The 27,290-nt window shown below is 44.4% G+C and overlaps 1 protein-coding gene across 1 annotated transcript in view; it reads left to right on the top strand.

Moving 5' to 3' along the window:
- The window catches only part of CDK15 (cyclin dependent kinase 15), a 55,196-nt gene that overhangs the window by 19,094 nt on the left and 8,812 nt on the right, over positions 1-27,290 (top strand). The window contains exons 9-12 of the mRNA XM_067549826.1: positions 2,256-2,349; positions 10,002-10,065; positions 22,652-22,700; positions 25,841-25,980. Of these exons, the coding sequence (XP_067405927.1) occupies positions 2,256-2,349; positions 10,002-10,065; positions 22,652-22,700; positions 25,841-25,980 (347 nt within the window). The remainder of the gene's footprint in view (positions 1-2,255; positions 2,350-10,001; positions 10,066-22,651; positions 22,701-25,840; positions 25,981-27,290) is intronic.

Below are 27,290 nucleotides of genomic sequence, written 5' to 3'. Positions count from 1 at the left end.
GAGCAGTGGTACTCAAACACCAGACAGTCCATGCAAGTTGCAGACTCAGAGGCTGCTCTACTGCTTCAGTGGAGGCATTTCTGAACTTCTACATCTTCCCTAATGTCCCCAGAACACCTGAGCTGCCTAGTTTGAACGGCTATTCCACTGAAAACAGCTGACATTGGCCGTGGTTCCAAAATAGCTTTGCTAGTTTTAAAGTAAGGTCAGATGTATCTAGCAGCATAAAGAATAGAAATATTAATTCCTTCCACCACTAGTCCCTGTGTGGCATGCCATTAGTTAGAAGTGAAGTCACTTATAACCACAGTGAGTTAAACTATGGCTGTTTGATTAAGAGCCAGTTCTCAAGATAGCAAAAAGATTTTTCCTTTAGGAATTCACTCTCCATCTGCAACTGTCTGGGATTTATTCTGAGGGGAAGCTCAGTCACTCTATAGGGAACTCCAGGAGACTCAAAGTTCTGTTCCTAATGATGGGTTTACCCAGAAGGGGGAAAACTCTGCTCCAGTAGTGGAGAGGAAGGGAAAATTGTTACAACATTCAAAACTGAGAAATAGATTATAGAGAGAAGGAGAAAGAACTGAATTGACAGGGAACAGTAACTAAATAATGCAGTATCAGAAGCTAAGGAGAAGTGTTAAGAAAAGAATAAGAACCAAGACTGTTGTAATAAGTGATGTTTATCTGCAGAAGGAAAAGTAAAGGATACAAAAGAGCAAGTCTTCACACCAAGAAATGACCTTTCTATCTCTTCTTGAAGTTACTGAACAACAGCAATGTAGCCTGCAAATAACTGAGTCGGGTAACTGTTCTCTCTGGCCAGGAGACAGAACCAAAGAGACAATACTTCCAGTTATATGAAAACAGGAATTTCACAATACTTTTATCCAGTAGTGCTGGGATAGTAAAAATATATTGTATATATTTAAATAAGTTAGGTTGAATGCTCATTGGAAAATTGATTATGTTTAGTTGTTTTTTATTCATTGTTGCAGTGAGGAATTAATTACTTCTGAAGGAAAACTCTCTGAATCCACAATGGCTTCTATGCTTTCTCTTGTGCGGTGTGACAGATCTGTGGCCAGGCCCACTAATGGGGAGAGACAAGGGGGGCAATTGCCCAGGGACCCGGCAATTTAAAAGGGCCTGAGCGGATGGGAGGATAGATAGGTATCCTCCTCTCCACACACTTTCTCCCAAGGCCCTCGCCGCTTGCAATCTCCGCCCCTCCCCTGAGCCAAGCTTATTTATTTTCCCGGGTGGCTGAGGAGGTGGTATCTGCTACTCAGCTTCCCAGGTTCATCAGTAATTTCCCTGGGGAATCGAAAGGACCCAGGAAGTGGAGTAGCAGATACTGCCTCCTCAACTGCCCAGGAACCTGCATGGCACATAAGTAAAAACTTCTGGCAGAAGCCAACTTGGACCTCATCCATCCCTTTCTAGGTAGGCCATTGACTGTTGTATCCTGGGGCCCAGAATTGCTGTCGTAGGCCTGTCTGTGGCCAAATCCATGTCCGAAAGCCATAACAATAGCCCACTGTGTAAGGCTATGTCTACACTACCACTGATGTCGTTATAACTTTTGTCACTCAGAGATGTGAATATTCCACCCGCCAGAGGGACATAAGTACACCGACATAAGCGCTAGTGTGTACAGCGCTATGTCAGCAAAAGAGCTGCTCTGTTCTGTAGGCATAGAGTGTCTTCACCTGACACATTGCAGTGGCACAGCTGTATCGGTATAGCTGCGCCACTGCAGCACTGTACATGTAGACATGGCCTTAGTGCCAAGAACCATGACTACAATACTATCTACCACCCTACAATACTATCTACCACCCTACCCAGTTACATTAATATATGGGGCTAGTTTACACTTAAAACTTTTGCGGCACAGCTGAATCAGTACAGCTGTGCCACTGTAAGAGTGCTTGTGCAGCCGCATTATGTCGATGGGAAAGAGCTCTCCCGCCAACATAATAAAACCACCAAAACAAGTGGCAGTAGCTATGTCAGTGGCAGACGCTCTCATGCCAACATAGCGCTGTCCACACAAGTGCTTATACCAGCAAAACTTATGTCGCTCAGGATTGTTGTTTTTTCACACCCCTCAGCGACAAAAATTTTGCTGGCATAAGTGCTAGTGTAAACAAGGCCATAGGCCAACATGCTGGAGAATAGACTTTTTTTTAGCTATGTATATATACTATACATGTTGCTTACTTGAATGAGTTGGTATTTCTTTTTTTCAGGGGTGCAGGCTGTATATTGATTGAAATGCTCCAGGGTCAGCCCCTGTTCCCAGCAGTTACGGGTTCTCTGGAACAGCTGGAGAAGATATGGGCGGTGAGTAAAATACAGCCAGGAAATTGAGAGAAAAATATCAATGTAAATATCAATATCAATGTTGTTAAATTTTAAGTCCTGAGCGTGGGTGTTTTATACAAGAGAAGTAATTTGGTCTGAATCCTCAGTCCAATGTGCTAAGTTTACAGACATATCCTATAAACCACTTTATATTTGGTAACTTTCCTACAGACACTAGAGTACATCAAAATGACTTTCCTTTGATGTTTGTCATCTCATCAAAAATTTAACACCAATTACACTGACATCAAACTGAAGGAGGCATAAAAGGTATGTTGTTACTGCAAATCCTGTTCCCTCTAGTTAACACCGTTACATGTCTAAGACATATACTATAGTGTCCTCTTTCAAGAGGTGCCTACATTGTCCAACTGGCTCGGTTTACACTACTGATTTGTGACTGCTGCACTGAAAATGGCAACAAGATTCTGGCCTGGTCTACACTAGACTAAACTAGTTAAGACTAATTAAAACGACTATGTCCCCGTGTGGACAGCACTAGGTCAATGGAAGAATTTTTCTGTCGATTTAGCTACTGCCTCTTGGGAAGGTGGATTATCTACGCTGACAGGAGAATCCCTCTCATCAGCGTAGGTAGAGTCTACACTGAAGCGCTACAGTAGCATAGCTGAAAGCGGTGTCACTGTACGGTTGTAAGTGTAGTTTGTGTCCCCCCAAAGACACACTCCTATTCCCATTGATGTTAATGTCAACACTATCATTGACATCAAGGGGGGTAGGCTGAAGGCCTAAATCCATACAAGTGACTGCTCATGGAACTATATGCTGCTGGATAGTTAAGAGGATTAGGAAAAATCAGCAGAGTTTCCCATCATTCTGTATCATAGACCCTATCAGAAATTCAAGTTTCATTTTTCATCTTATTCCAACTGGTGTTGGACTAGAACCATGGGTCTACTGATCTCCATGGGACTCCTGGTGCACCAGCAGAAACCATGAAAAACCAGTAGGATATTGCTGAGACCTATAGGAGTATTCTAATTCAGTCTACTGGGGAATTCACTAGAGGATATAGAATTTCTAAATGAGAACTCATTTCTATGACCTGCAGTGTCCCATCGTTTATTTGTCCTGATAAATGACCTACAGCTCCCTGTACTTGGGCTAAATCAAGGTGGATGTAACCAGTATAGGCACCGTTGTATATTGCTGTTGATCACTGACCCTTCAGAAACATGAACCATTAGCTTCTTGGTTTTTTTTTTTTACTTTGAGTGGCCAACACTGCCATCTCCTCTGGCCATATCTTCAGCTTTTCAGGTGGAGCTTTCCCAAAGTTGGTTGATCCAAGAAAGAGAAAACTGCAGCTGTGGCAGTAGAAAAATGGGTCTTTAGCCTGAAGCCTGAGGCTATGTCTACAGTACTTCAGTATAACTTATATTGCTCAGGGGTATGAATAATCCACACTTTTGAGCGACGTAATTTATATCGACCAAAAAGCTGGTGTAGACAGCACTATCTTAGTGGGAGAGCTTCTCCTGCTGACACAGCTACTACCTATTGCTGTAAGCTGACGGGAAAGCTCTCCCAACTTATAGCGTCTTCACCAGAAGTGCTGCATCGGTGCAGCTGCAACACTGTAAATGTAGTGTAAACATAGCCTGAGTAGAATACCATCAGGTTTTCCCTCTGAAGCACTTCCTATCCCTTCACAGAGAAGCACTCTATCCAGAGAGGATTCTTCTCTGGATGTCCAGCTGGAACATATCAACAAAAGATAGATCAACAGAAGCTGTTTCAGGAGCTTCAGCATAATTAGACAAGAGATCAGTCATTAACAAAATCCTTATGGTTTTTCTACCAAGTAAGGCAAATGAAACCATGAAATATTGGGCAAAGAAAATTAATCCATATTTATGGGGCTCAGAGCAAGAACAGAGACCAAGATTCTATAGTGTGAGGGATTTTCTTCCACTGCTGTGCTGGAGGGGAGTCCTCTTGTTAAATTTTCTGTGGTTCTGCAGTTGAAGGGGTGATGGGGCCAGCCCAATTTTGGGTTGGGTTTAAACCCTGTTGAGATTGATATGTTAATTGAAGGGTGAGTTCACGCCTAACTGTAAACATAATCCCTATTTAAGGCTAAAGGGGTGTGGAACCTGCCCAGGAGCTTTGGGGCTTAGTATTGTTTTGTGTAGGTGACAGACAAGAAGAGAGAGAGAAGGAGAGGAAAAGAGGCAAGGAAAAGCCAAGCAGAGGCCTGCACAAGTACAGTGTGATCCTGGAGAAAGCTAGAAAGAGAGCATTTGAATCTGTTTCTGGTTAAAGTGGCTTGGTGGGCTGCTAAGCTAAGAAATTGCTCCTTTTTGTTCTTGATTCCTTTTGCATTCAGAGACACAGGACTTTGCACATAGCTTGTAAATAATGAGACTGTATCAAAGAAAAATCTGGCTGCCATCAATTGCCCACAGAACCCTGAAGTCAAAAAAGGGCAACTATATATATATAAATTATTCACACATATATATTTGACTAGCCGCCTGAGTCAAAAAAGGGGAACTATATATATATATATATATATATATATTCATTCACATACACAACATTATAACTGTCACTGCTGCTTAATAATTCATACTATAAAAGACAGAAATAATATTTAAGAATCCAGAGGGAAAGTCTAACAGCCATGAAATAGTTAATCCATTACACAGGAGGTTCCGTGTTGTTATACATCTACATCTGGAAGAAGACTATATTGAGACCAAGATTTTCAGCACTGACACTAGTGAGTGCTGGGTGTCCAGCTTGGGATACTTTGAAGGAGCATGCTCTTTAGAGGACAGGTGCCTGGCATTTTCTAAAAATCAGGTCCTTTAAGATGTCCCAACTTAAGTGCCAAAAACTGAGGCACCCTACATCACTGGTCACTTTTGAAAATCTTCAGCCTATGTATGTGTGTAGTTTTTTAGTCTGGAGTACTTACCTCGGTTTGAGGCTGTTTGTATTTAGTTGGACAGTAGACAGTTCTGACTCTGTGAAATGAGCATTGATCCAATCTAGTGTGGCGGGGTGCGCCTGTTCTGCCCTGTGGATCCTGCGCTTCACTGGCTACGCCAGTGGTGCGGCTGGGAAGGGAGTGAAGGGGGGGGCCCGGTCCTGCCCTCTGCCCCGGGCCCCCAACCCAGGGACCCTGTGAGGAGTGGTCTCACCCGGCTAAGTCCCTGAGACCGACTATCTTCCCTGGGTCGCCTGTCCGCGGCTCCACGGCTTGTGGCCTGCTCCCTGGTACCGGCGTGAAGGGTTGTTCAGCCTTCCCCAGCTGGAGCCTCTCCATCTTGGTGTGGTAGCAGCAGTGGATGGTAGTCCGAAGCCCTGTGGCTGCAGCTGCGGCAGGGCAGGGCAGGGCAGCTCTGCTCTGCTCTGCTTCGCTTTGCTCTGCTTTCTCTCCTCTGGCTGTTAACTCCCTTTCAGCCCTCCTGGCCTGCCTGAACTGCTGGGGCAGCTTCTTTGATAGGCTCCAGGTGGCCTAATTGGCCCAATTGCCTTGAATTAGCCCCAGATGGGTTACCCAGGGAAGAGGGCTTTATGGAGCCTGGGGCTAACATACATGCCTTCCAGCACTCTTTCATAGCCGGACCCCCCTGCTCAGGCCCCCCAGGGTTGGGCAACTTGGGACGTCAGACAGTGAACCCGGGACAGGCCATCAGCGTTCCCGTGGCGACATCCTGCCCTGTGCTGTATGGTGAACCAGAAAGGTTGGAGGGACAAGAACCACCGGGTCACCCGCGCATTTTTCTCCCTGTTCCGCTGCATCCACTGGAAGGGAGCGTGGTCGGTCACCAGGGTAAAGTGGCGTCCCAGCAGGTAGTAGCGGAGTGCCTCCATAGCCCACTTGACGGCGAGGCACTCCCTCTCCACTACTGCATACCTCTGCTCCCTTGGGAGGAGCTTCCTGCTGAGGTACATAATGGGGTGTTCCTCGTCACCCACCATCTGCGACAGGACCGCACCCAACCCCACCTTCGAGGCGTCGGTCTGCAGAATAAATTCCTTTGTAAAGTCGGGAGCGAAGAGTATGGGGTTACTGCAGAGAGCCGTCCGTAAGTCTGCAAAGGCTTCCTCTGCCGCCGCAGTCCATTGTACTATGTCCGGGCCCCGGGCCTTGATCAGGTCTGTCAGGGGGCTGGCTCTGGAAGCGAAATGGGGGATGAACAGTCGGTAGTACCCTACCACCCCTAAGAATGCTCGGACCTGCTTCTTTCGGTTGGGCCGGGGCCAATTCTGGATAGCTTCCAGCTTGTTGAGTTGGGGTCTTACTGTGCCCCGTCCTATGATGTATCCAAGGTATCTAGCCTTGGCTAGACCAATGGCACACTTGGCGGGATTTGTAGTGAGGCCAGCCCGCCTCAAAGTATGCAGTACCCCTTCCACCTTCCTCAGTTGTGTCTCCCAATCTGGATATGAATGACTATGTCGTCCAGATACGCAGTGGCATAATCAGCATGGGGGCATGACAGCTTGTCCATTAGGCGCTGGAAGGTGGCTGAGGCCCCATGTAGTCTGAAGGGAAGGACCGTATACTGGAACAACCCATCTGGTGTTGAAAACGCCGTCTTTTCCTTTGCCTCGGTAGCTAGTGGGATTTGCCAATATCCCTTGGTCAGATCTAGGGTAGTCAGGAATTGGGCCTTGCCCACTCGGTCCACAAGCTCATCTATACGGGGCATGGGGTATGCGTCAAACCGAGATACCTCGTTTAGCCGGCGGAAGTCGTTGCAGAACCTCGTAGTGCTGTCTGGCTTCGGTACTAGCACAACTGGGCTACACCACTGACTATGGGACTCTTCTATGACCCCCATCTCCAACATCTTTTTGACCTCAGCCTTAATCTCCTTTCTCTTGGCCTTGCATACTCGATAGGGTCTCATCGTAACCCTAGCCCCAGGGCTGGTGATAATGTGGTGAAAGACCTCCGTTGTTTGGCCTGGGCTAGTCGTGAAGACATCTTGGTTCCGGGCTACCATCTCCACTGCCTCGGCCTTTTGGTTTGGCGTTAGGTTGGGGGATATCTTCACTTGTTCAGGTGCTACCACCTCCTGGGTGAAGGTCATACATGCTTCTCGGGCCTTCCATGGTTTTAATAAGTTGATGTGGTAGATCTGCTCTTGCTTCCGGCGCCCCGGTTGCTATACTTTATAGTTGGTCTCTCCCACAGGCTCGACCACTTCATAGGGTCCCTGCCATTGGGCCAACAGTTTGCTCTCGGCGGTAGGTACGAGGATCATCACCTGGTCTCCTGGCTGGAATCGTCAAACCATGGCATGGCGATTATAGTGGACCTGATGGGCCCCCTGGGCTTTCTCTAAATGTTCCCGCACAATGGGGGTGACTCGGGCTATCCGGTCCCTCATCTGGAGTACATGATCAATAACATTCCTTCCCGGGGTGGGCTCCTCCTCCCAGGTTTCTCTGGCTATGTCCAAGATGCCCTGGGGGTGGTGCCTGTACAGTAGTTCAAAGGGGGAGAACCCCGTGGAGGCCTGGGGAACCTCGCGAATGGCGAACATAAGGTACGGCAACAGTGCATCCCAGTCCTTGCCGTCTCCGCTCACCACTTTCTTGATCATGGCCTTGAGTGTCCTATTAAACCTCTCCACCAGGCCATCTGTCTGGGGGTGATAGATGGAGGTCCGTAGGGCTCGCACTCGTAGGAGAGTACACAAGTCCTTCATTAGCTTTGACATAAATGGGGTCCCTTGATCCGTTAGTATCTCCTTGCGTAGCCCCACCCGGGCGAAAATCTTCACTAACTCTGTTGCGATCGCTTTAGAAGTGGTATTCCGCAAGGGAAGTGGGTATCTGGTAGCGTAATCGAGGACAACGAGTATGTGTTGGTGTCCCCTGGCTGTTTTCTCCAAGGGACCCACTAGGTCCATAACAATACGCTGGAATGGGAATTCAATGATGGGTAGGGGCACTAAAGGGGCCCGCAAGCGAGGCTGGGGGCTGTGTAGCTGGCATTCGGGGCAGGTGGCGCAATAGTGCCGAACTTCCTCGTGTATACCTGGCCAAAAGAACCTCCTCAGGATTCGGGCCAGGGTCTTTTCTATGCCCAAGTGCCCCCCAAAGAGGTGACTGTGGGCTAAGCTCAGCACGGCGTTTTGGTGCTTCCGCGGCACCAGGAGCTGCAGCACCCGCTCCCTGCTCATCTCCGTGGCCCGATACAGCAGGTCTCCCTTTACCAGAAAGTATGGCCCCGGGCCTCGAGCTCTTCCCTCCACTGGGACTCCATCGATCTCGGCCACTTCTGTCCTGGCGTTGACATATCTTCGGTCATCGGCCTGGTCTTGACCGAAGTTTTCTTGCACTGTTCCTAGTTGTCCCAGCTCCAGGGGACCGGTCTCCACCCCAGCTTCCTGTTCGGTGTGACTCGGCTCGGTGTCTGCTTCGGGGCCTTCTTCCCTCCGGGCCGTTTCTCTAGCTGCTGCCTGGGTCTGTCCAGTAATGACCATTCTCTGTATCATATTTTGCAGTGTTGTCAACTCTTGCAATTTTATTACGAGTCTTGCAATATTTGGTGTTTACTTAAAGCCCCAGCTCCTGATGTCATGTGATTATGTGAGAATCCTAGCTTTCATTTTAAAGAAACGTTAAGTTTCTAGCCCTTCTGGTTGCAGAGAAAACCTCAAAGCATAACCTAGGAGTAATCTAAAAGCTGCAAAAATCAGAAAGCAAATAAAAGGAATTCAAAAATTATTATTTTAAAAAATATCATGATTTTAAAGCCATGATTAAAGTCACGATTGTGGGGACCTGACTCAGATTTTTGAATGCTCGGAGTTGGCAGTACTGTTTTTATCATCTCATGCCATACACTTTTAAGCCCTTCTGGTATGAGCTTTACATGTTTGACACAGCTCATCTACAGAGTGTTATATGCACGACACTTTGTATGTAATAAATAATAACCATCACACTGAACAGCTGCAGTTACAAACTGCAAATATATACAGATGTGCTCAGTCTCATAGTTCTCAGCAGCAAAAGTGATCTTAGCGGATACTTACAGGCCTGAATTCCACTAACTGAGGGGTGCTGAGTCACAATGATTGACATTCAAGGCAAAAGGAGACGCTGAGGTTCAGCAACTCTCAGAATTATTTTTTAGCACCTGTCAGTAGATGTTTACTGTCTTTTCTTTTTGATCTCGAAACAGCAGGGGTCTCTATCACAGCTACAGAGCATGGCCACTGAATGCACATCATGTGGTGCAAGTACAACTCCAGAGAATCACTCATCAGTGCAATCCTGGTCCTAGAGGGACACCTTTAGCTGTAAACAGTGACCGCTGTTATTGCAAATACCCTTGTAAATGATACCTGTCAGTGCAGCTGCACATGTACATTGATATTCCCAGCAGCAGTGATACTAAACTTTGGCAAGTCCATTTTCATTAGAAATTCAGCAGTACTAAAGCATCTTTCTCCTTACACACAGGGCCAGAATTCAATTTCAGCTACATTAGTATAGGTACAGGTGTAATTATATTGATCTCCAAGGGATAACTCTGGATTCACACTAGTGTAACTGAGATCAGAATCTGACTCTCATATTGTACACATGTATTCACACACACAGTTGATTTCTGTTCTCATTTTTGTTTCACACAGGTATTGGGGGTCCCAACTGAAGATACCTGGCCAGGACTTTCCAAGCTTCCCAACTATAAACCAGGTAGAATCTCACTGAGAGCGTTTCTAAATGCACTCTGAGTTGCTAATCATTTAAGAGCTGGATCAATACTTTTCCATAAAAAAATTCCATGCTTTACAGAAATTAGGGGATCTTAGTATATCCTTAAGGTTTAGATTGATTTAACGTTTTTAAGGCTTAGATTGATTTAACGTTTTGTTGTACCAAGTACTAAAGATTTAGTCTGCTTCTCAATTTAAAGGGCCAGCATCTCCTATTTTACCCTGGACAGGGTGACAGATACTTATAGGTATGGTCTATCTATGCCTTTTATTCTTATGGAGCTGAGGTGTGAGGCCTTTAAACCTTGTTTTCAAAGGTCACAGCCTCTGATTTTGATGTGGGCAAGGTGAGAAGTGTGTGTGATTTATAAAGCTGGTTTCTTTTATTTCCATGCAGGCTGGTTGAGAAGTCTGTGTCCTGAACTTCAAAGGGCCAGTTGTTCCTTATTTTGATGTGGGCAGATTGAGAAGTATGCTTTGAAAAGCAGGCTCTCTCTCTCTTTTTAATGTTTTCTCCTGGGATATCTTTCAGAGCAATATATCCAAGTGTCAATGAGGGGGAAATGATGAGCACTGATTCTCAGCCTCTCAGCAGCATCATTCTCTAAGAGAAATATAAAAGTGAAATATTAAAAACCCTGGGATGTGAAATCCATCCATCTGCAGACCTAGCAGGTCTCTCTCACTCACTCAGTGAGAGGTGGGAGGAGGGAATGTATCTTGAAAAAAAAAGTGGAGGAGGGAAAAGAAGTGCTTTGAGCAAGAGGTTTACATGTTTAGTAGAGCATAGTAACATCCCTACAAAGGAATGGGTGTTGCTCTATGACCCATTCCAAGATGCCCCTCCTTTGACTCCAGCACTTGGACACTAAACCTCCCCCATTTTCACATGCTAACTGTGATTGGATGAACAATAACCTGGTCTCACATTCTAAAGGACTGGAATCTTTCACACAATTAGCTGAGACGCATTAATCAAACTGGCGTGAAATTTGGAATGTGTTGCCTTCTCCGGCAACTTGCTAGTTTGGATGGGAAGAGGGGAGCACAGAGACTGTTAGGGGAAATGAATGATCCATTTTCCTCATTAAGGGCTGGATTGGGTATCCTCACTCATAACAGTGATCAAGATTTTATACTACAAACTGTCCCAGACTACTTGTGGAGAAAGGTAAACCTTATGCGACTAAAAGTAACACAATCTGACCAAGGAAATTTTCTGATGTCAACAGATATACAGGCCCACTCACGGGCAGAGTTACCCTAAGTTTTAGCACCAAACTTCAGGCCAAGCTGTACACATTCAAATGCTGTCCCCTACGGCAATGGGGGACCCAGGATGATTGAAGAGCTGATACACTTCCATCCACTGTGGGGGGAAGGCAAGAGTCTAGGCAATCTTGAAATTGCTTTAGTGAAAATGGATCAGGCCACCTTAAGCAGCTCTCTCTGGTTTTGAAACTATTTCAGCTGAACTGGTTTTAAAATCAGTCAGAAAGTTTCCCCAGTGTAGACAAGCCCTAGGAATTCATGTGGGCAGAGCAGGCATCCCATGTGCTGTGCGAAGCAGAGCTCCACAGAAGCCCACATGCAGAGTGCCTCTGTGGGTGGGGCGACTGGGGGCATGGAAGCTGATGGACACATCCCTGTATATGTCTCCTTTATTCAAGCACCCACATAGGGGAAGGAAGGAAGAAGGATGTGTGCTGCATTCCCTCAGTGGCTACTGAAGCCACTTCTGTGTAAACCAGCAAGAAGGATTCCTTTCCCATCCTCAGAGCCCCTCGGAATGACTCCAGCACACACCTGGCTGCTCTAGCCATACTCTAGAGCAGAGATCCTCAACCTTTTTTTCCCCGAGTACTACTCGGGGCAGGTCCAGTCAGGTCAAGTACCACTTGACCTGCCTTTACCTGACCCGAGTACCACTCGGGAAAAAAAGTGGGGGGGGAACTTGTGGCAGCAGCACGGTTTCGTGGTGGGCCGGGACTTGTGGCGGCAGCGCGGTTTCGCGGCGGCGGCGGGCTGGGACTTGCGGCGGGGTTTCGCGGCGGGCTCCATGGCGGGAATAGTGCCCTCCACCAAAACCCTTCCGCCGTTTCCCCTTTTCGGAGGCAGACTTTCGCAAGGGTGGGTGGGAGGGCCCTTCCGGCTGCGGCAGATTTGGCAGCGCGGTACAACTCGTGTACCACCCAGCCTTCTTCCGCGTACCACCGGTGGTACGCGTACCACCGGTTGAGAACCGCTGCTCTAGAGTCAGAATTTGGCTCTAAATAAATAAATCACGTGATGTCGTGGTGGGTGTCTGTTAGAGACCACCAGACCAGAAGGAAGAGGTGGATGAGGCTTTCTTCAGTCAACTAAGGCAAGTTTCCAGTTCACAGGACCTGGTTCTCATGGGGGCCTTCAATCACCCTGACATTGCTGGAAGAGCAATACAGCAGAACACAGACAATCCAGGAAGTTTTTGGGGAGTGTTGCGGACAACTTCCTGGTGCAAGTGCTGGAGCAACCAACTAGGGGCCGTGCTCCTCTTGACCTGCTGCTCACAAACAGGGAAGATTTGGTAGGGAAAGTAGAAGTGGGTGGCAACCTAGGCAGCAGTGACCATGAGATAGTCGAGTTCAGGATCCTGACAAAAGGAAGAAAGGAGAACAGCAAGATACTGACTATGGACTTCAGAAAAGCAGAACTTGACTTCCTTAGAGAGCTGATAGGCAGAATCGCCTGGGAGGCTAATATGAGGGGGAAAGGAATCCAAGAGAGCTGGCTGTATTTTAAAGAAACCTTATTGAGGGCGCAGGAACAAACCATCCCGATGTGCAGAAAGAATAGCAAATATGGTAGGTGCCCAGCTTGGTTTAACAAAGAAGTCTTTGATGAGCTTAAACACAAAAAAGAAGCTTACAAGAAGTGGAAGCTTGGTCAGATGACTAGGGAGGATTATAAAAATACTGCTTGAACATGCAGGAATGAAATCAGGAAGGCCAAAGCGCAACTGGAGTTGCAGCTAGCAAGGGACATGAAGGGGAACAAGAAGGATTTCTACAGGTATGTTACCAACAAGAGGAAGATTAGGGAAAGTGTGGGCCCCTTACAGAATGGGGGAGGCAACCTAGTGACAGAGAATGTGGAGAAAGCTGAGGTACTCAATGCCTTTTTTGCCTCTGTCTTCACAGACAAGGTCAGCTCCCAGACTACTGCACTGGGCAGCACAAAATGGGGAGGAGGTGAACATCCCGCAGTGCTGAAGGAACAGGTTCAGGACTATTTAGAAAGAGTGGACAGACACAAGTCCATGGGTCCAGATGCAATGCATCTGAGGGTGCTGAGGGAGTTGGTTGATGTGATTTCAGAGCCATTGGCTATTACCATTGAAAGCTCATGGCAACTGGGGAGGTCCTTGATGATTGGAAAAAGGCAAATATAGTGCCCATCTTCAAGAAAGGGAAGAAAGAGGATCCAGGGAACTACAGATCGGTCAGCCTCACCTCAATCCCTGGAAAAATCATGGAGCAGTTCCTCAAGGAATCCATTTTAAGGCACTTGGAAGAGAGGAAGGTGATCAGGAACAGTCAACATGGATTCACCAAGGGCAAGTCATGCCTGACCAACCTGATTGCCAATGGTAGTAGATGACAGAACAAGGAGCAATGATCTCAAGTTGCAGTGGGGGAGGTCTAGGTTGAATATTAGGAAAAAGTTTTTCACTAGGAGGGTGGTGAAGCACTGGAATGGGTTACCTAGGGAGGTGGCAGAATCTCCATCTTTAGAGGTTTTAAGCTGCGGCTTGACAAAGCCCTGGCTGGAATGATTTAGCTGAGGTTAGTCATGCCTTGAGCAGGGGGTTGGACAAGATGACCTCCTGAGGTCCCTTCCAACTCTAATATTCTATGATTCTAATACATGAACCAGTTCGGATAAAATAAGAACCATCCTGGACATCTGCCCTAGACCTGAATTGAACCAACCCATTTCTGGTGGAGGAGGGGGAAGAGATATATGAAACATTGTCTCTTTTTTAAAATGTATTTTTAATTTGCACACTCTTCTGCACTTCCTACTTCCACGTGAAGCAAAAGTGCTGTTATCCCTAAAATATGCTGAGCCTGAGGGGAAGCTGTGGAGATCATATGAGAGAATCTTTTCTCTTGAGATTATTTCCAATCCAGCTGTGCAGATCTAAGTGTCTGGGATAGTTCAGATAAGCAGACAAACTCTTTAGTGTTTCTCCAAACCTAGATGCTAGTCTGTGTACAGCTAGTACCATTGATGTTCATAGCACTGCACTATAAGCACAGATAACAAGTAAATAACCAGGTCCGTGCCCAGAGACACAGACGGAGAACATTACAAAACAAAGCACAGATGGTCTGATCCTACTCTTATTGAAATCAATAGGAAATCCCCCATTGGCTTCAACAGCACAGGATCAGCTCCAGAATGAGGTGTCCATTTCGTAGTTGGAAGGGTTGCTGGACTAAGTGGGTCTGTAGGAACTTTTCGAACTGGAGCCTCCAGGTGTGTCTGTCACCATGAGGGACTCCCCAAGGGTAGCTTTGCCACACACCCTGACCAAGGGGTGGCACGTAGTTTTGCATGGCTGCACTCACTTCCTGCCCACAAGAGGGGAAGTAGCAGCCCCATGGATGATGCTCTCTCATAGATAGTACAAGGCAGTAATGGGCCACCTAAAGCCCCTTTGCTCCCTTGCATAAAATAATTCAGAACTGGGCCCTATGTTAAAGAAAACCCTGTCTTTCTTTTACATAATTTCAACACAGCTATCATTGCTTATGTGCCAAATCCTCAACCCAGGTCCAAAACTCAACTGAACAGGAAGGTGGGGCAATGAAGTCTCCCCAGGCCAGAGAGTTGTTCCCTGGGCTGCAGCAGTGTCCACAGGCTAGCCCTTGCATTCCCCCTCTTCAGGGTCTTTACTTAGTGGATACACATAACTGTGGAACCATGGCCCCCCTGCGCTTAGTCTGACCCTGCCTGCATGGCTGCAGAACCAGTCCCTGCAGCATGTTGTGGGTATGGACAGCCCCTGTCTGGCCTCTCAGTGGCCCACCTGCCAGTCCCACTGCAGTCAGGAGCCACTGTACCCTCAACAGCAATGGCAAGTCTTTGCCCTGTGTTTGTTCATGTTTTGTCTCTCTCCTTTTGCTTCCTCTGAAAGAGGCAGTTGTAGCTCTGTTAACACTGTTTTTGAAAGCTCTCATGCTGTGTGAGCTCAAATCCTTGCATTAATCTACTGCTGTGTTCATTTCACCACACTGAAAAGCAGGGAGTTTAAATCCCCTCTCAACTCCATTTGTGACACCAGAAGGCCAGTGTCTTGATCCATCTCCACTAATGGTTACAAGTTAGAATCTAGACACCGGGGGTCAAAGGCAGGAAAGAATTAGGAATAACAGCACATGACATTAGCCAATGCTTTTGCGAGATTGTAAATTCGTTACTGATACGCTGAGTTTTTCACATCTCCTCTCTCTGATACATAGGATTCCAAAGGGAAGAGAATAGTTCATAATTTTCTTACCACTTTGTTAGAACTAACTGCCTTAAATGCCTTTTATTACATAAGCTGAGCAACAGAACAGCATTTAGTGTTTTCTGTGCCTGTTAGGATCATCTCAATCGTGATGAATGAGTTTTGCAAGGAAGTTCCTCAGATGCAACAATGACATTTAAAGCAAAAGAGACACATTAGTATCATTTATCAAATGTATGCAGGCTCTGATACTAAGAATGAGATTTAGAAGTTTTCAAAAATGAACTTTTGCTCCTCCAAATATAGACACATTTTCAGTGTCCCTTGCTTTTTCAACTTTCCGCCAGCAGATGGAAGCAAGAAACAACAAGCTCTGAAACACCAGTATCCAATTACATTTTTGCATACAAATGTAGTCTAAACTCTCCCAGTGTTGTTGTTTTTCATTTAACAAGAAGTCTCCATGGGATGGAAGGAAATTGAATCCTAAAATGATGGAGATTTTTATTTCATAATAATCTGTATATGGTTTTGGACCCAAAGGGAATAGGAGCCAGGAACTCATGTGTAGTTCAGGGCAGGGCAGCTTGCTATCTGTCTGGCATTGGGCATGTATTGGCATTGGGTATATGGCATTGGGCAGTCTAATGCATGCCACACAGCCACACCAATTTCTATCCTGCTGCACCACTGGTTTTGCTGGTGTTAGATAAATATTTTCATGAGGCAAGGAGGGTAAGGTAGTATCTTTTATTGGACCAACTTCTGCTCGTCTGAAGAAAAGCTCTGGGTAACCTTGAAAGCTTGTCTCTCTCACCAACAGAAGTTGATCCAATAAAAGATATTACCTCATCCACCTTATCTCTCTAATATCCTGGGACCAGTATGGCTACAACAACACTGCATACAAATGTTTTCTTGTGCATATATGCAGAAACATTGCCTTCAATTAGCAGCTTTTAATATCATCATCTTCACTGTTCATCAGATGGAATTGTTTACTGCTTTAACTTTTGTCCTCCAGGTTTGCTTGTCTCATTATCTGTCCATCAGTATTCCACCTTTGTTTTGCAATGGGAAGGTCTTTTCTAATGAGCATACATTGCATTGTGGATTGATAGAAAATAACAGAATTATTGAGTACCTAGGGTCTACACTTATTGTTAATTAATACCGATCAGCCATAAATGGTATCACTATCTTGTGTGTACATCACCATAACCATATATAATTTGATCAGTATTTCACCCATTTTGTTGAAGTATTCAGAGATCCTTGAATTCCTTTATCTTTTATCTTCAATCAGTATCTATTTACATTGCTTGAAAATTGTAGATCTGTTTTACCCTTTGGGGCAGGAACTATATTTACCTGGGTGTTTGTAATGTATCCTTTACAATAGCGCCTCAAGCCTGTCTCAGGTCTTTGAGAAACACTTCAAATAAAAATAGTAATAACATTTTCCATATTAATGAAGTTGGAAGGTGTCCATCTTGCCATTGATCTTGTTCCGAATATAGGATTGCCAGACTAGATCAGACCCAAGGTCCGTCCAGTCAGTCTCCTATCTCTGACAGTGGCCAGAATCAGATGCAAGAAAGAAAGGGGCACGAAACCTTGCAGTAGGCGGATGTGGGATACTCTGCCCCCCACAATAGGTCTCCTCCTGATCCCTAATATTTAGAGATTTCCTTAAGACTTGAAGCATGAAGTAGTTACAAATTCTGGCAGATGTAACTACTTGTAAAGGATCTGAAAATCTTTGTGGTTTTTTTCTATTCCTGTATCCCCAGGGATTAAAGCAAGTAGCTCATTATATTTCAAAATGAAATGTTTTTGCAAAAAAGCAAAATACTTCTTTTTAAAAAATGCTTACATTTTGTCTAGTCCCTTATTTATTGTATTAAAGTTCCTTCCTGAATTTTGCATCTGTTCCAAATTGAAATAATAAAATAGTAATTCAGACTCTAGTTCTGGAAAAGATCCATGTTCAGGAAGGGCATTTAAGCACATGCTTTACTTTATAGTTAACTTTCAATCCCGGTGTGCTTTTCTGAACAGAAATGGATTTAAACATATGGGTAAGTGCTTTCCTGAATCAGGGCCTAACATTTATATAGTATTTTGCATACATTTTCAAAGCTCTGTACACACTATATGGCAACCCCTACATGCCTGAAGCAAAAGACTCCTATGGCAGTTTTGCTTGGGCAAAAATAGCAGTATGTGGCTCATTAGCTAATCCTACCACCATTCTGTGGTGGATAAGTATTATTCTCCCCATTATACAACTGAGAAAACCAAGCCAGAGATGTTATATGACTCACCTAAATTTACACTGTGTAAATTACACAGCAAGTCATTGGGTAATCAGGATTAGAATTCAGAAATTCCTGGCTCACAGCCTTGTATCAGATCATTAGATAACATTGTATCTCTAGCCATAATTTAATAGGTAGAGCTGGTTGGAACCCAGAATTCCATTCCACAGGAAATTTCAATTTTTTTCATTCCAAATCAGAATGAAAATTAAATATTTTTAAATTTCCCACAGAATGAGAATTCTGAAATTTTGCTTAGGAAAAATCAAAACATTTCATTTTAACTTTGTTGATGCCACTTTTATGTTATATTATATTGTAAATTATAATAAAATATAACATTGAAGTCTGAATGAAATGTTTTGATAAGGTCAAAATGAAATATTCTGAATTGTTTGAATAATTTTTGTCAAAATGTTGACTCAATCGATACATTTCCATAAAATATTATAATTTTGTTAAATCAGCATTTCCAGATAGACCAACTATTCTGTCAAAAAATCTCAACCAGTTTTATTAATAGGCAACAAGTTCTATAATAATCTAAATAGTTATAAATAATGTAAAATTATTTATAATTTTACACACTCTTTAGGATAACGTTATTTCTTTTCATCCTTTTTCTTTTCTCTCTGTTTTAAAGTGTTGCATCTCTACTCAATACAGACAAATAATTGCCAGAAATTTACTAAAAGGTGGGAAAACAAAATAAAACAAAAATGAGGGGGAAATGAAGATCCCAGGGAAATGGTTAACAGTGATCCAAAAGGAATATGGGTCTGAGTTAACTTCAGTGATTGCTTGTAGGGAGGGGTTTTAAAATATGCTAATAGTAACTCCCAGGGAACCATTTCCAGAGCTCTGGCACTAAAACAGTAATTAATCTAATCACAATTTATACAGTCATCTACTATCAATGGCTTCATTAATATTTGTAGGCAGGAATCTGCTAAATTTCTGAAGTATTGCTTACATTGTGATATAATCTAAAGGTGTCCAACCAGCCTAATGGGGAAAAACTGTTACTGAACAGATTAAGTGTTGAGAGCTTATTCATATATGTCTTTGCAGACATGTCTGTGCATCAAATGAAATAATGTATGACCCAGCCCGAGAGCCTGGCTTTCCACTGTCTAGCACCCTGTGTATTTATTTGTATTCACTTTCCAAGAATGTAAATTACTACACAAGGTGCAGGCAGAAGAGAATGAGGTGCCCAGTTAATAATTTATGGCTCCAAACAATGTGGCTGTGGCTTATGGCTCCAAACAACGTGGCTGTGTTAAGCCGTTACACTGCTACCAATGGGAAACAATGGGCCTGATTCTACACTGCTTGAGCCAGACCCTAACTCTGAGGCTGTTTTGCACCTTGTCCTTGTCCACTTGCACAAAGCTGGTTTAGCCAGCTACCTAAGGATCTCTCTGGTACAGGGGTAGCTCCGTGTGACACTGGGCTGGAATATGTGGCTCTATGCCACTCCTTCCAGTTCCTTTTAGGATAGAGATTGGGCCAAGGAAGAGGGGCATGTCCTGAACACCCTTGCTCTCCAGAGATCGTCATCTGTCACAACAGGCACTTGAGGGTCTTTACAGATGGGCACAAGCTAAAGTATCCTTGAAGCTGCTCTAATGTATCTGGGGCCTGAACCACCCCCAATCAGCCCCAGGTCTAGGGGTCATAAAGGTAGCATACAGCCTCCTTCCAGCTCCCTAGCTACAGGACTCCATTTAAGTCATGCTGCCAGAGCTTTCCCAATCCCAACCCACCACTAGACCTGAAACCCCTCTAACTCTGTGGGAGGTGTGACAGGGAGCTTGTCCTTGGATGTATGTGCTTGTCCCAGCACCCTGTTTCAAGGGGGTTCCAAGGCAATGAGAGGACTCCAAAGGAAATGTAATGTAGCCTCAGGCTGCATTAACTTTTCTGAAGACTCCTGGTGAGGTTGGTGGAAGAACAATGCACAGCCATTCCCCCAGCCTGGCTTGCCTCCTTTTTCTGCACTGAACCTGTGGAAAGATGTTCAGAGATCTAGGTGCAAGGGATGGAACCATGTGACTGATGCAACCAATTTCCCCCTTTGGAGCAGAAAGCATGAGATCTATGCACTGATCTCAGGGAGGTGAGCTGGCTCTCCTACAGCAATTAATTACATTCCCTGAACTGTACATCTTAGTGTTTTCATCAAAGTTGAAGAAGTATTTGAATTTGAGCTGTTCATATTTTCCTCTCTTGTGTTTTCTTAAGCATTAGGATTTTGAAAACCCAATAAGCAGAAGTAAATATTCCCATTAGGGGGAGATGATATCAGAGAACTGCCATCTGTCCATTCATATATTTATTAATTAGATTATAGTTCTCAGAATGTTCCAAGAATAAACCTATAATGTATTTTTTATCCTACCTAAATCATAACTTTTTAAGCTCCAACCTGCTCTTCTGTTGTATCATTCTGGCAGACTACTGAATACTACATTACAGCGTAAAAGTAAACATTAATTTGTGATAGAGCTCAATCTTAATTCTATTTGTCTTATAAATCATTATAAAGTTATATGTTAAGGCAGCAAAGTTTGGTAACAGTTTTCTCTCTTACTATCTCAAATCAATAGTGACAATGCATTGTCTTGTGGCAGTTATGGGAGTGCTACTTCAGTTACATTAAGTACTGCAAAGGAATCCTGTAGTCATTGTAGTAAAATGATGGTAACTATACACCTGTATACTTCAAACATGCTGAACATTAGGAAAATCATAGTGCTTTCAGTGAGACAGCACTATGGTTAGGACATACTGTGGGCCCGATCCTGAAATCCTTACTGTCTTCACTGGGAGTTTGGTCTCTGAAGAGGCTTCAGGAATGGTCCCAAGATTAATTTAATGAAGCATATATATATATGTGTGTGTGTGTGTGGATGTATTCAGCAGTTCTCTGTAATATTACATCAGTAACTATAGTTCTGCCATAACCTTAGTCTTCATATAAAAACTCTGGATTTGTTTTAGCCCTGCTGCTATGGATGCCTTGCATCAGCTGTGCTTCAGAAGTATTTGCATTGCTACCCACCTTCAGTGATCTGCCCAGTGAAAGCAACTTTTAGCTGCAGTTGAGACTTCACAGTAGTCCTCTGCCAGTAGATTCTGACTCTGGCTGCCCTGGCCAGCATTGCACCCTTTGGGTGACATTCACCCCTGTTCAGAATACCTGCTTAATACTTATGAACCACTTAAATCCCAGTTAAGTCCCATTTTGACCACCGTGTGCAACACAGGCTTGATATGGACTTTCTGCACAGATGTGAATGTCTCTCTGGAAGCAGCACAGAGTGATTGTAGGCATCCTACCAAGGTGGGGCTCACAGGTGCTTTGAGCCTTTGTGCCTCTACAATCCCACTCCAGCAGACTTCACAGGGGGCATAAGGAGTGGTGAAGAAGGCTCCTTGCACTCTTCCAACCTCACGAGACCCTAAATGTGGATATACTGCACCAGATCCTCAGCTACTGTAAATTGGCACAGCTCCATTGAAATCCTCAGATGGTACCGTATACATCATCATAATACCACTGAAGTCAATGGAATAATATGTCATCACTAACAGAGGATTTGACCCATTGAATTTTTGGACTACAGACTACTGCACTGTGGAAAATCATGGCTCCTTCTGAGCCATTACAATCTACTGGGTGCCATGCAGCTGCAGGAATCTCACATTAAAAACTATTTTAAAGGCTTTGATGTTAAAATGGCTGTGCAGATGCAATACTTCCTTTGTTTCAAATGAAATTCAATGGACCCTACTGATCATTCGGAAGAGACCGAAACTCCATTGAACAGTGAAGTGGAATGAAAGCCCTGAACTGTGTCAGGGCATTGCAATGTGCAGATTGCAATTCCAGTGACAGGGAACCTCTGCATTGTTTGGTGATAAGAATGTCCCAATTAAAAATCTCTAACAGAAATGTTTCGTTTTTAAAGAAAGCTTCAAGTGACTTGTCCATACTATGGATTCCATATATGTGACATTACATTAATTTTTGAGCTTGAAAGGTGGAAGATGACGTTTGAAAAATCTATTTTTTCACTCTCAATGTATAAATCTAAAAGTTTCCAGTTGTTTTGAAATTTGACCATTAAAAAAACCCAACACCCTCCCAAACTGCAAAGTCTGCAAAGTTTCAGTCTGCTAGAAAGGTTTAAATCAGTAGTTATAAAGCAAGCAAGCAAGTGGGAAACCGGATAAGCACACTTAGCCATTCTAGAGTCCTCACTCAGACTCTGTCCTGCAATCAGATCCATAAAGGCAAACCCTTGCACCTAACTGGGATCTCCTGCAGTGTTCTCTCTGTGGGTGTAAGGGTCTGCCCATGCAGATCTGATTGCTAGTTTGGGGCCTTGGTTCTGACTCAGGCAATACTACCCCTGATTTCTTAGTCTTAGGTTTTGGGGACTGATCTTGCTTCTGTTGAAGTCAAAAGCAAAACTCCCACTGACTTTAATGGAAATAGAATCAGGCCCAAGACCTGTATTCACAGGTGTATGAAAAGAAAGGGTTACAGAACTGTAACAGCCTTATTAACATCAGTGTTGATATTCAAGTCCTATAGGAATAATGTATATTTATAAATGTTACAGTGACAGATTCTATAGGATCCTTTGAAATTCCAAGCACATGTTTTTGTAAGGGCTCAAAGAATGGTTGTTGGCTTGATTTTTGTTTAATCTTTTGATTGCCTATTACCTTTCTAGAGAGGGTCGTCTCCAATAGACCTCAGAGGCTTCAAATGATCTGTGCCAGGTAAGCTACCTATGACAGTAATGTCAAAGCAGCCTGTGGGTTTGTTTGTTTTTATATGCAACCATTTAACTTTAAATGAGCTCCCTTCAGTGAGTTCAGGCGACAATTGTGTAGTAATAAATCAGGCCTGCCGTAAGGTAAGCATCAGATTCTGAAAGACTGTAGTAGGGGTAGGCACATAGCAGCTTTATTATTCTCAGCCAAGCAGCAGTTCAACAGCATTATGCGTGGCTATTTGAGGGGCACAATTTGATTCAAGAAGGTCAGGCTTTCCCAGGCCCTCTTGAGCAGACTTGATGACCAATTTTTCTTGCATAGAAATAGTTGATAGAAATATTGCCAGAAGGAGTTAGCTAAGGCATGCAGGGGTCTTGTCTACACAACATCCGAAAATGATCCTGGGGTTAATTAAGGCAGGAGAACTCACATAGAGATGACCTGGACCTTGATTTAACATCTCATCCTACAGACAGCACTTCAAACAGTACAGTACAGCACTCTCTCGTGTGCTAGAGTGTCATCTTTAAAAGAGCCCCCCTCCTCCTTTCCTCCACACCTGCCCACCACACACAGCAAGGAAAGATATTTATAATCTGAGAAACTGCTTTTGACTCATCAAAGTACCCAAATCTATTTCAGAGGGCCTGGTCATTACAGTTTGATTTTATCAATAATAGGGAAGTATTATTGAGAAGTGGCCTCAAGAGTCATCACTGATCACTGCTGGCTGGCACTTTTTAGTCAGATAGCTCACTTTTGAGATAATGTCCCCGCACTTTAATCCCTGAAGGTGAGATTTGAAGTCAGGAAGGGAATGCTGCCTGGCCATGGACTGATGATTAGCTTGGCTGCACCAAATTAATAACAACTCTGTGGATGGAGCTTTTTGATGCCTGAACTAAAGCTGTACAGTGTGGCCATGGACATTCATCACTACAGACCCTCCCTGTCCAAGCATCTCATTGTGCTAGGTGCTTTGCAAACATAGCTGAAAAGACTGTTCCCACTCCAAAGAGCTCATACACCTGTACATCCAGAGTGGAATATGATCTTTATGCAGTAACTAAACTTCTAATCATTATTGTTCAGTACCTCAGTGCTTCATCCAGTGCCACTCCATGGGAAAATATGCTCTACTATGGAGCTTGCATCGTCATTCTCTGTTCTGAATTTCTGAAGGGAGATGCTGCTGAAGTCTTCAGCAAAGTACTATTTTTAGATGCCCATGCAATTTTAATCAGTATCTTCAGAAACTCTCAGGAATACAAAAACAATCATTTCTCTAACTTGGATACCATGCCCCCTTCTTGCTACCATTACAAATGGAAATGGCTGTATTTTTTTGACACCGTGCTGGGTGGCACAGATTCTTTCTTATTGGCAACAGTTCCTTGCCAAATAGGACCCAGTTGCTAAAACTTGAAAGAGTCAATGGAAGCTAACATCAATAAGCTGGCCAGTGGCTTAGTGGCACAGTTCTGCACTGCTTGCTAAACCAGCTTTGATTCTTTGCTTCTGACTCTCTAAGCCAGCAGGATCTCATGCTACAGATGCAGCTCACACAACTCTTGAAAAGGGAATGAGAACCTCCTATTGTTAAACCTTCCCTAGCCAGTTAATGAGTCAGAAGGGAGTTCTACCCAGTGCTAGGTAGCTGTGTGGAGCCTGGAAGATGGGATACTGGAGAGTTTGGTGGAATAGCATGGAACCTTGAAGATGGGGATACTAAGTAGGGCAAAGGGGATCACAGGGAGATGGGAAGAGGCAACCTTTTTCTAATGGTCTGCCTTACCATAGGGTAACACCTAGAATTTGAGTCCTAGTATCGTGCTCCCCGAGCCAGCAGGGGCAGATATGGCTTTGCGTGAGGTGAGAATTGAACAATCACCCATCACAGACTAGAGTAGCTAAGACCTGATTTTTTCCAAAGCTGTGTGCTCTAGCGTCTCATTTTTTTCACTCCCTCTCTCCCCAAAATGAAACACCCAGAGTGTGAGGCACTCTGTGCCACATAAGCATCAGAGGAATGGAACAGAGCGTGACACACAGGGGATGCCAGCCTTGTGATATCACTTAGTGGGGAGGCACCCGCGAGGGGGGGGTCAGTAGAAACACAATAGGCCAAACTCTGATGTGCCACCTGATGCTGAAACACGAGCAGAGCAAACAAACAAAGTAAAAGCTGTAAAACTAAAAGCACTATTTTTACTTGTTTGCTTGTTTGTTTGTTTTCTCTCTTTCACTTCCTTGTTTCCCAGCTGCAGTCATCTCTGGGAGTCAGCCACTTGCTATTGGTATTTGCTGGGCATACTTTCTTGTTTGAAACATTCATCCTGAGAAAGTGATTCACATCGGCACACCTCCGACACATTTACAGCCTGACTGCACTGCTAATCTGGGAGTAGTAGATGGGGAAAGGATATTTTATTTGGCTTCTTAATTCTGAATGCAAATCTGTGGTGGCCACTGGCACTGTGACAGAGGGTATGTCTACACAGTAAAGAAAAACCCGGGGCTGGCCCATGACAGTTGACTTGGGCTTGCAGGGCTTGGCTACGGTGCTATTTCATTGCTGTGTTGTCCCAAGCTCTGGGACCTCCCACCCTGCAGTGTCCTAGAGCCCAAGTCAGCTGGCACGGGCTAGCCATGAGTTTTTCTTTGCTGCGTAGACATATCTTGACAGGTCTAGCAGCATACTGGCAAGTTAAGCAGGGACATTTTCGCACCTGCACATCTCTAAGAGTATGACCATAACAGGAACTTGTAAAGTTCTAGTTATGACACATGTAATATACAGCCCTCAGTAATTGCTAGTGTCTTTTTTTATTCCAAGCCCTTTCTTTGCAAAGTAACAATTTATCTTCAAAAGGGGGAAGGGAGGATTCTAAACAGTTTTATTTGGAGATGGGTCTGAACCTATTCCTGGACATATGAACCCTCAGAATGTAGTAAGTTCCCATGGAGTTCCAAACTTCACAACAGGCCCATTTCTCCATAACGGGAATACCCAAATCCCCCAGATTGTACCCTCCCCCCCACCCTCCTCAGCTTTGAGGAAGTTTACATCCAGATCTGGTTACAGATCCTAGATTTCTGGCTTGGACCCATTTCTGTGCAACTTATTTTTCTTGCTTTTCTAGGCTGGGTAGGGTGCCAGGAGCTGAAGATCTGGCATCAAAAATGTTAAAAGCTTTTCCTCGAGAGCGGATCTCTGCCCAGCATGCTCTTGTTCATAACTTCTTCAACCCTCTGCCACCTCAGCTGTATCAACTTCGTGATGGTATGTTATCTCCTGATCCCATCTCAGCAAAAAGGGGGCTATTTCACATTTGATTTGTTAATAATATCCCTAATAAATTAAAAGCCTGAAGGATACTGCTAGGTCTACATAAGCTGCCAAGTTTTAGGGCTCTGAGCTGCAGTTTGAGCAAGTTTTAGCTTTTTTCCCCACCACATGACAGTATCTTAATATTAGAAAGGAACATGGAGGGGACCTTAATATTGGGGGTTCATTGAAAAAGCAATGGTGTGAATGCCTTTATATAATGCCATCCTTTCCTAATTCTGTAACCACACGCACCCAAAGTTCTTTCCAGAGCTGGGGGTTATACTGTATTTTCACAGGGAGCAGTTTAATTCAAAATGTGATTTGCTCATATCCTGAATTCCCAGCTGCTTTGGCACAGCATGTTAGCCCCTGTTCCCTGAAATAGACCTCCTGCTGCCTTTTGAAGTTTGGAGACACCAGCTGTCTCTTGCAGCCTGTCATACCAGCTCTCCCTTAGAACTACCTGCATTTACTTCTCACTCCCTCTGTGGCTCACCCATCACATACTCACAAACAAATTACACATCCTACCCCTGTACCTACAGACAGCCTTGGTGCCTGCCAAGCTATAAAGCTGGAAAACCTCTTCTCCACCCTGTATAATTTGCCTAGTGCTCCTGGCATTCTCCAAAGCTTCCAGGGCACCAGCTTCTTACTAGATAAGGGCAATTAAGGAGGAACTTTCTTGGACCAAGTTGGCAAGTTATTTGAAAACTTTCATTTTTGGATTTTCTTATATATCCCAAGAAAAGGAACTGCCAGCTAGCATTGCTCCTGAACTGCCACCATTCTGAAAGTGCTGTGTGTGTGTGAGTGAGAGACATCTGTATTCCTTTTCTGTTCACCTAGCCAGAGAGCACAAATCTACTTTGACACTTTAGAAAAATGAAAAGATGGAATCTCGCAGGAGCCTGCCTGTGCCGGGGGGAAGGAGGGGAGCACTCACAGCAGGAGGGAAGTTGACTTTTCTTTATACATATAGGGTTTTTTCCATGCAGAGTTTAAATTATGCCTGATAAAAGGAGTTTCGTGGATGTTTCAGTTCTTTCAAACCCTCCTGGCTTCCTCCCAATTAAATGAGGTTTGTCAAAGCCACAGGGCTCTGCTGCTGCCGGAGAGGCGGACAAGCACTTCCTGCAGTGACATCTCAAATCCCCAAGGGAGGAGATGAAAGTGCCAGTGCCAAGAGACAGAAAAAGAGAGAGTGTGGAAAAAATAGGTACAGAGACAGACAGACAGTAAGGGAGAGAGAGAGAAAGAAG

Source organism: Emydura macquarii, unplaced genomic scaffold, assembly GCF_026122565.2.
Source record: "Emydura macquarii macquarii isolate MOO-44397 ecotype Brisbane River unplaced genomic scaffold, CSIRO-AGI_Emac_v2 contig_1253, whole genome shotgun sequence".
NCBI classification, from domain to species: domain Eukaryota; kingdom Metazoa; phylum Chordata; order Testudines; family Chelidae; genus Emydura; species Emydura macquarii.
This window is presented reverse-complemented; position numbering and strand designations above follow the sequence as displayed.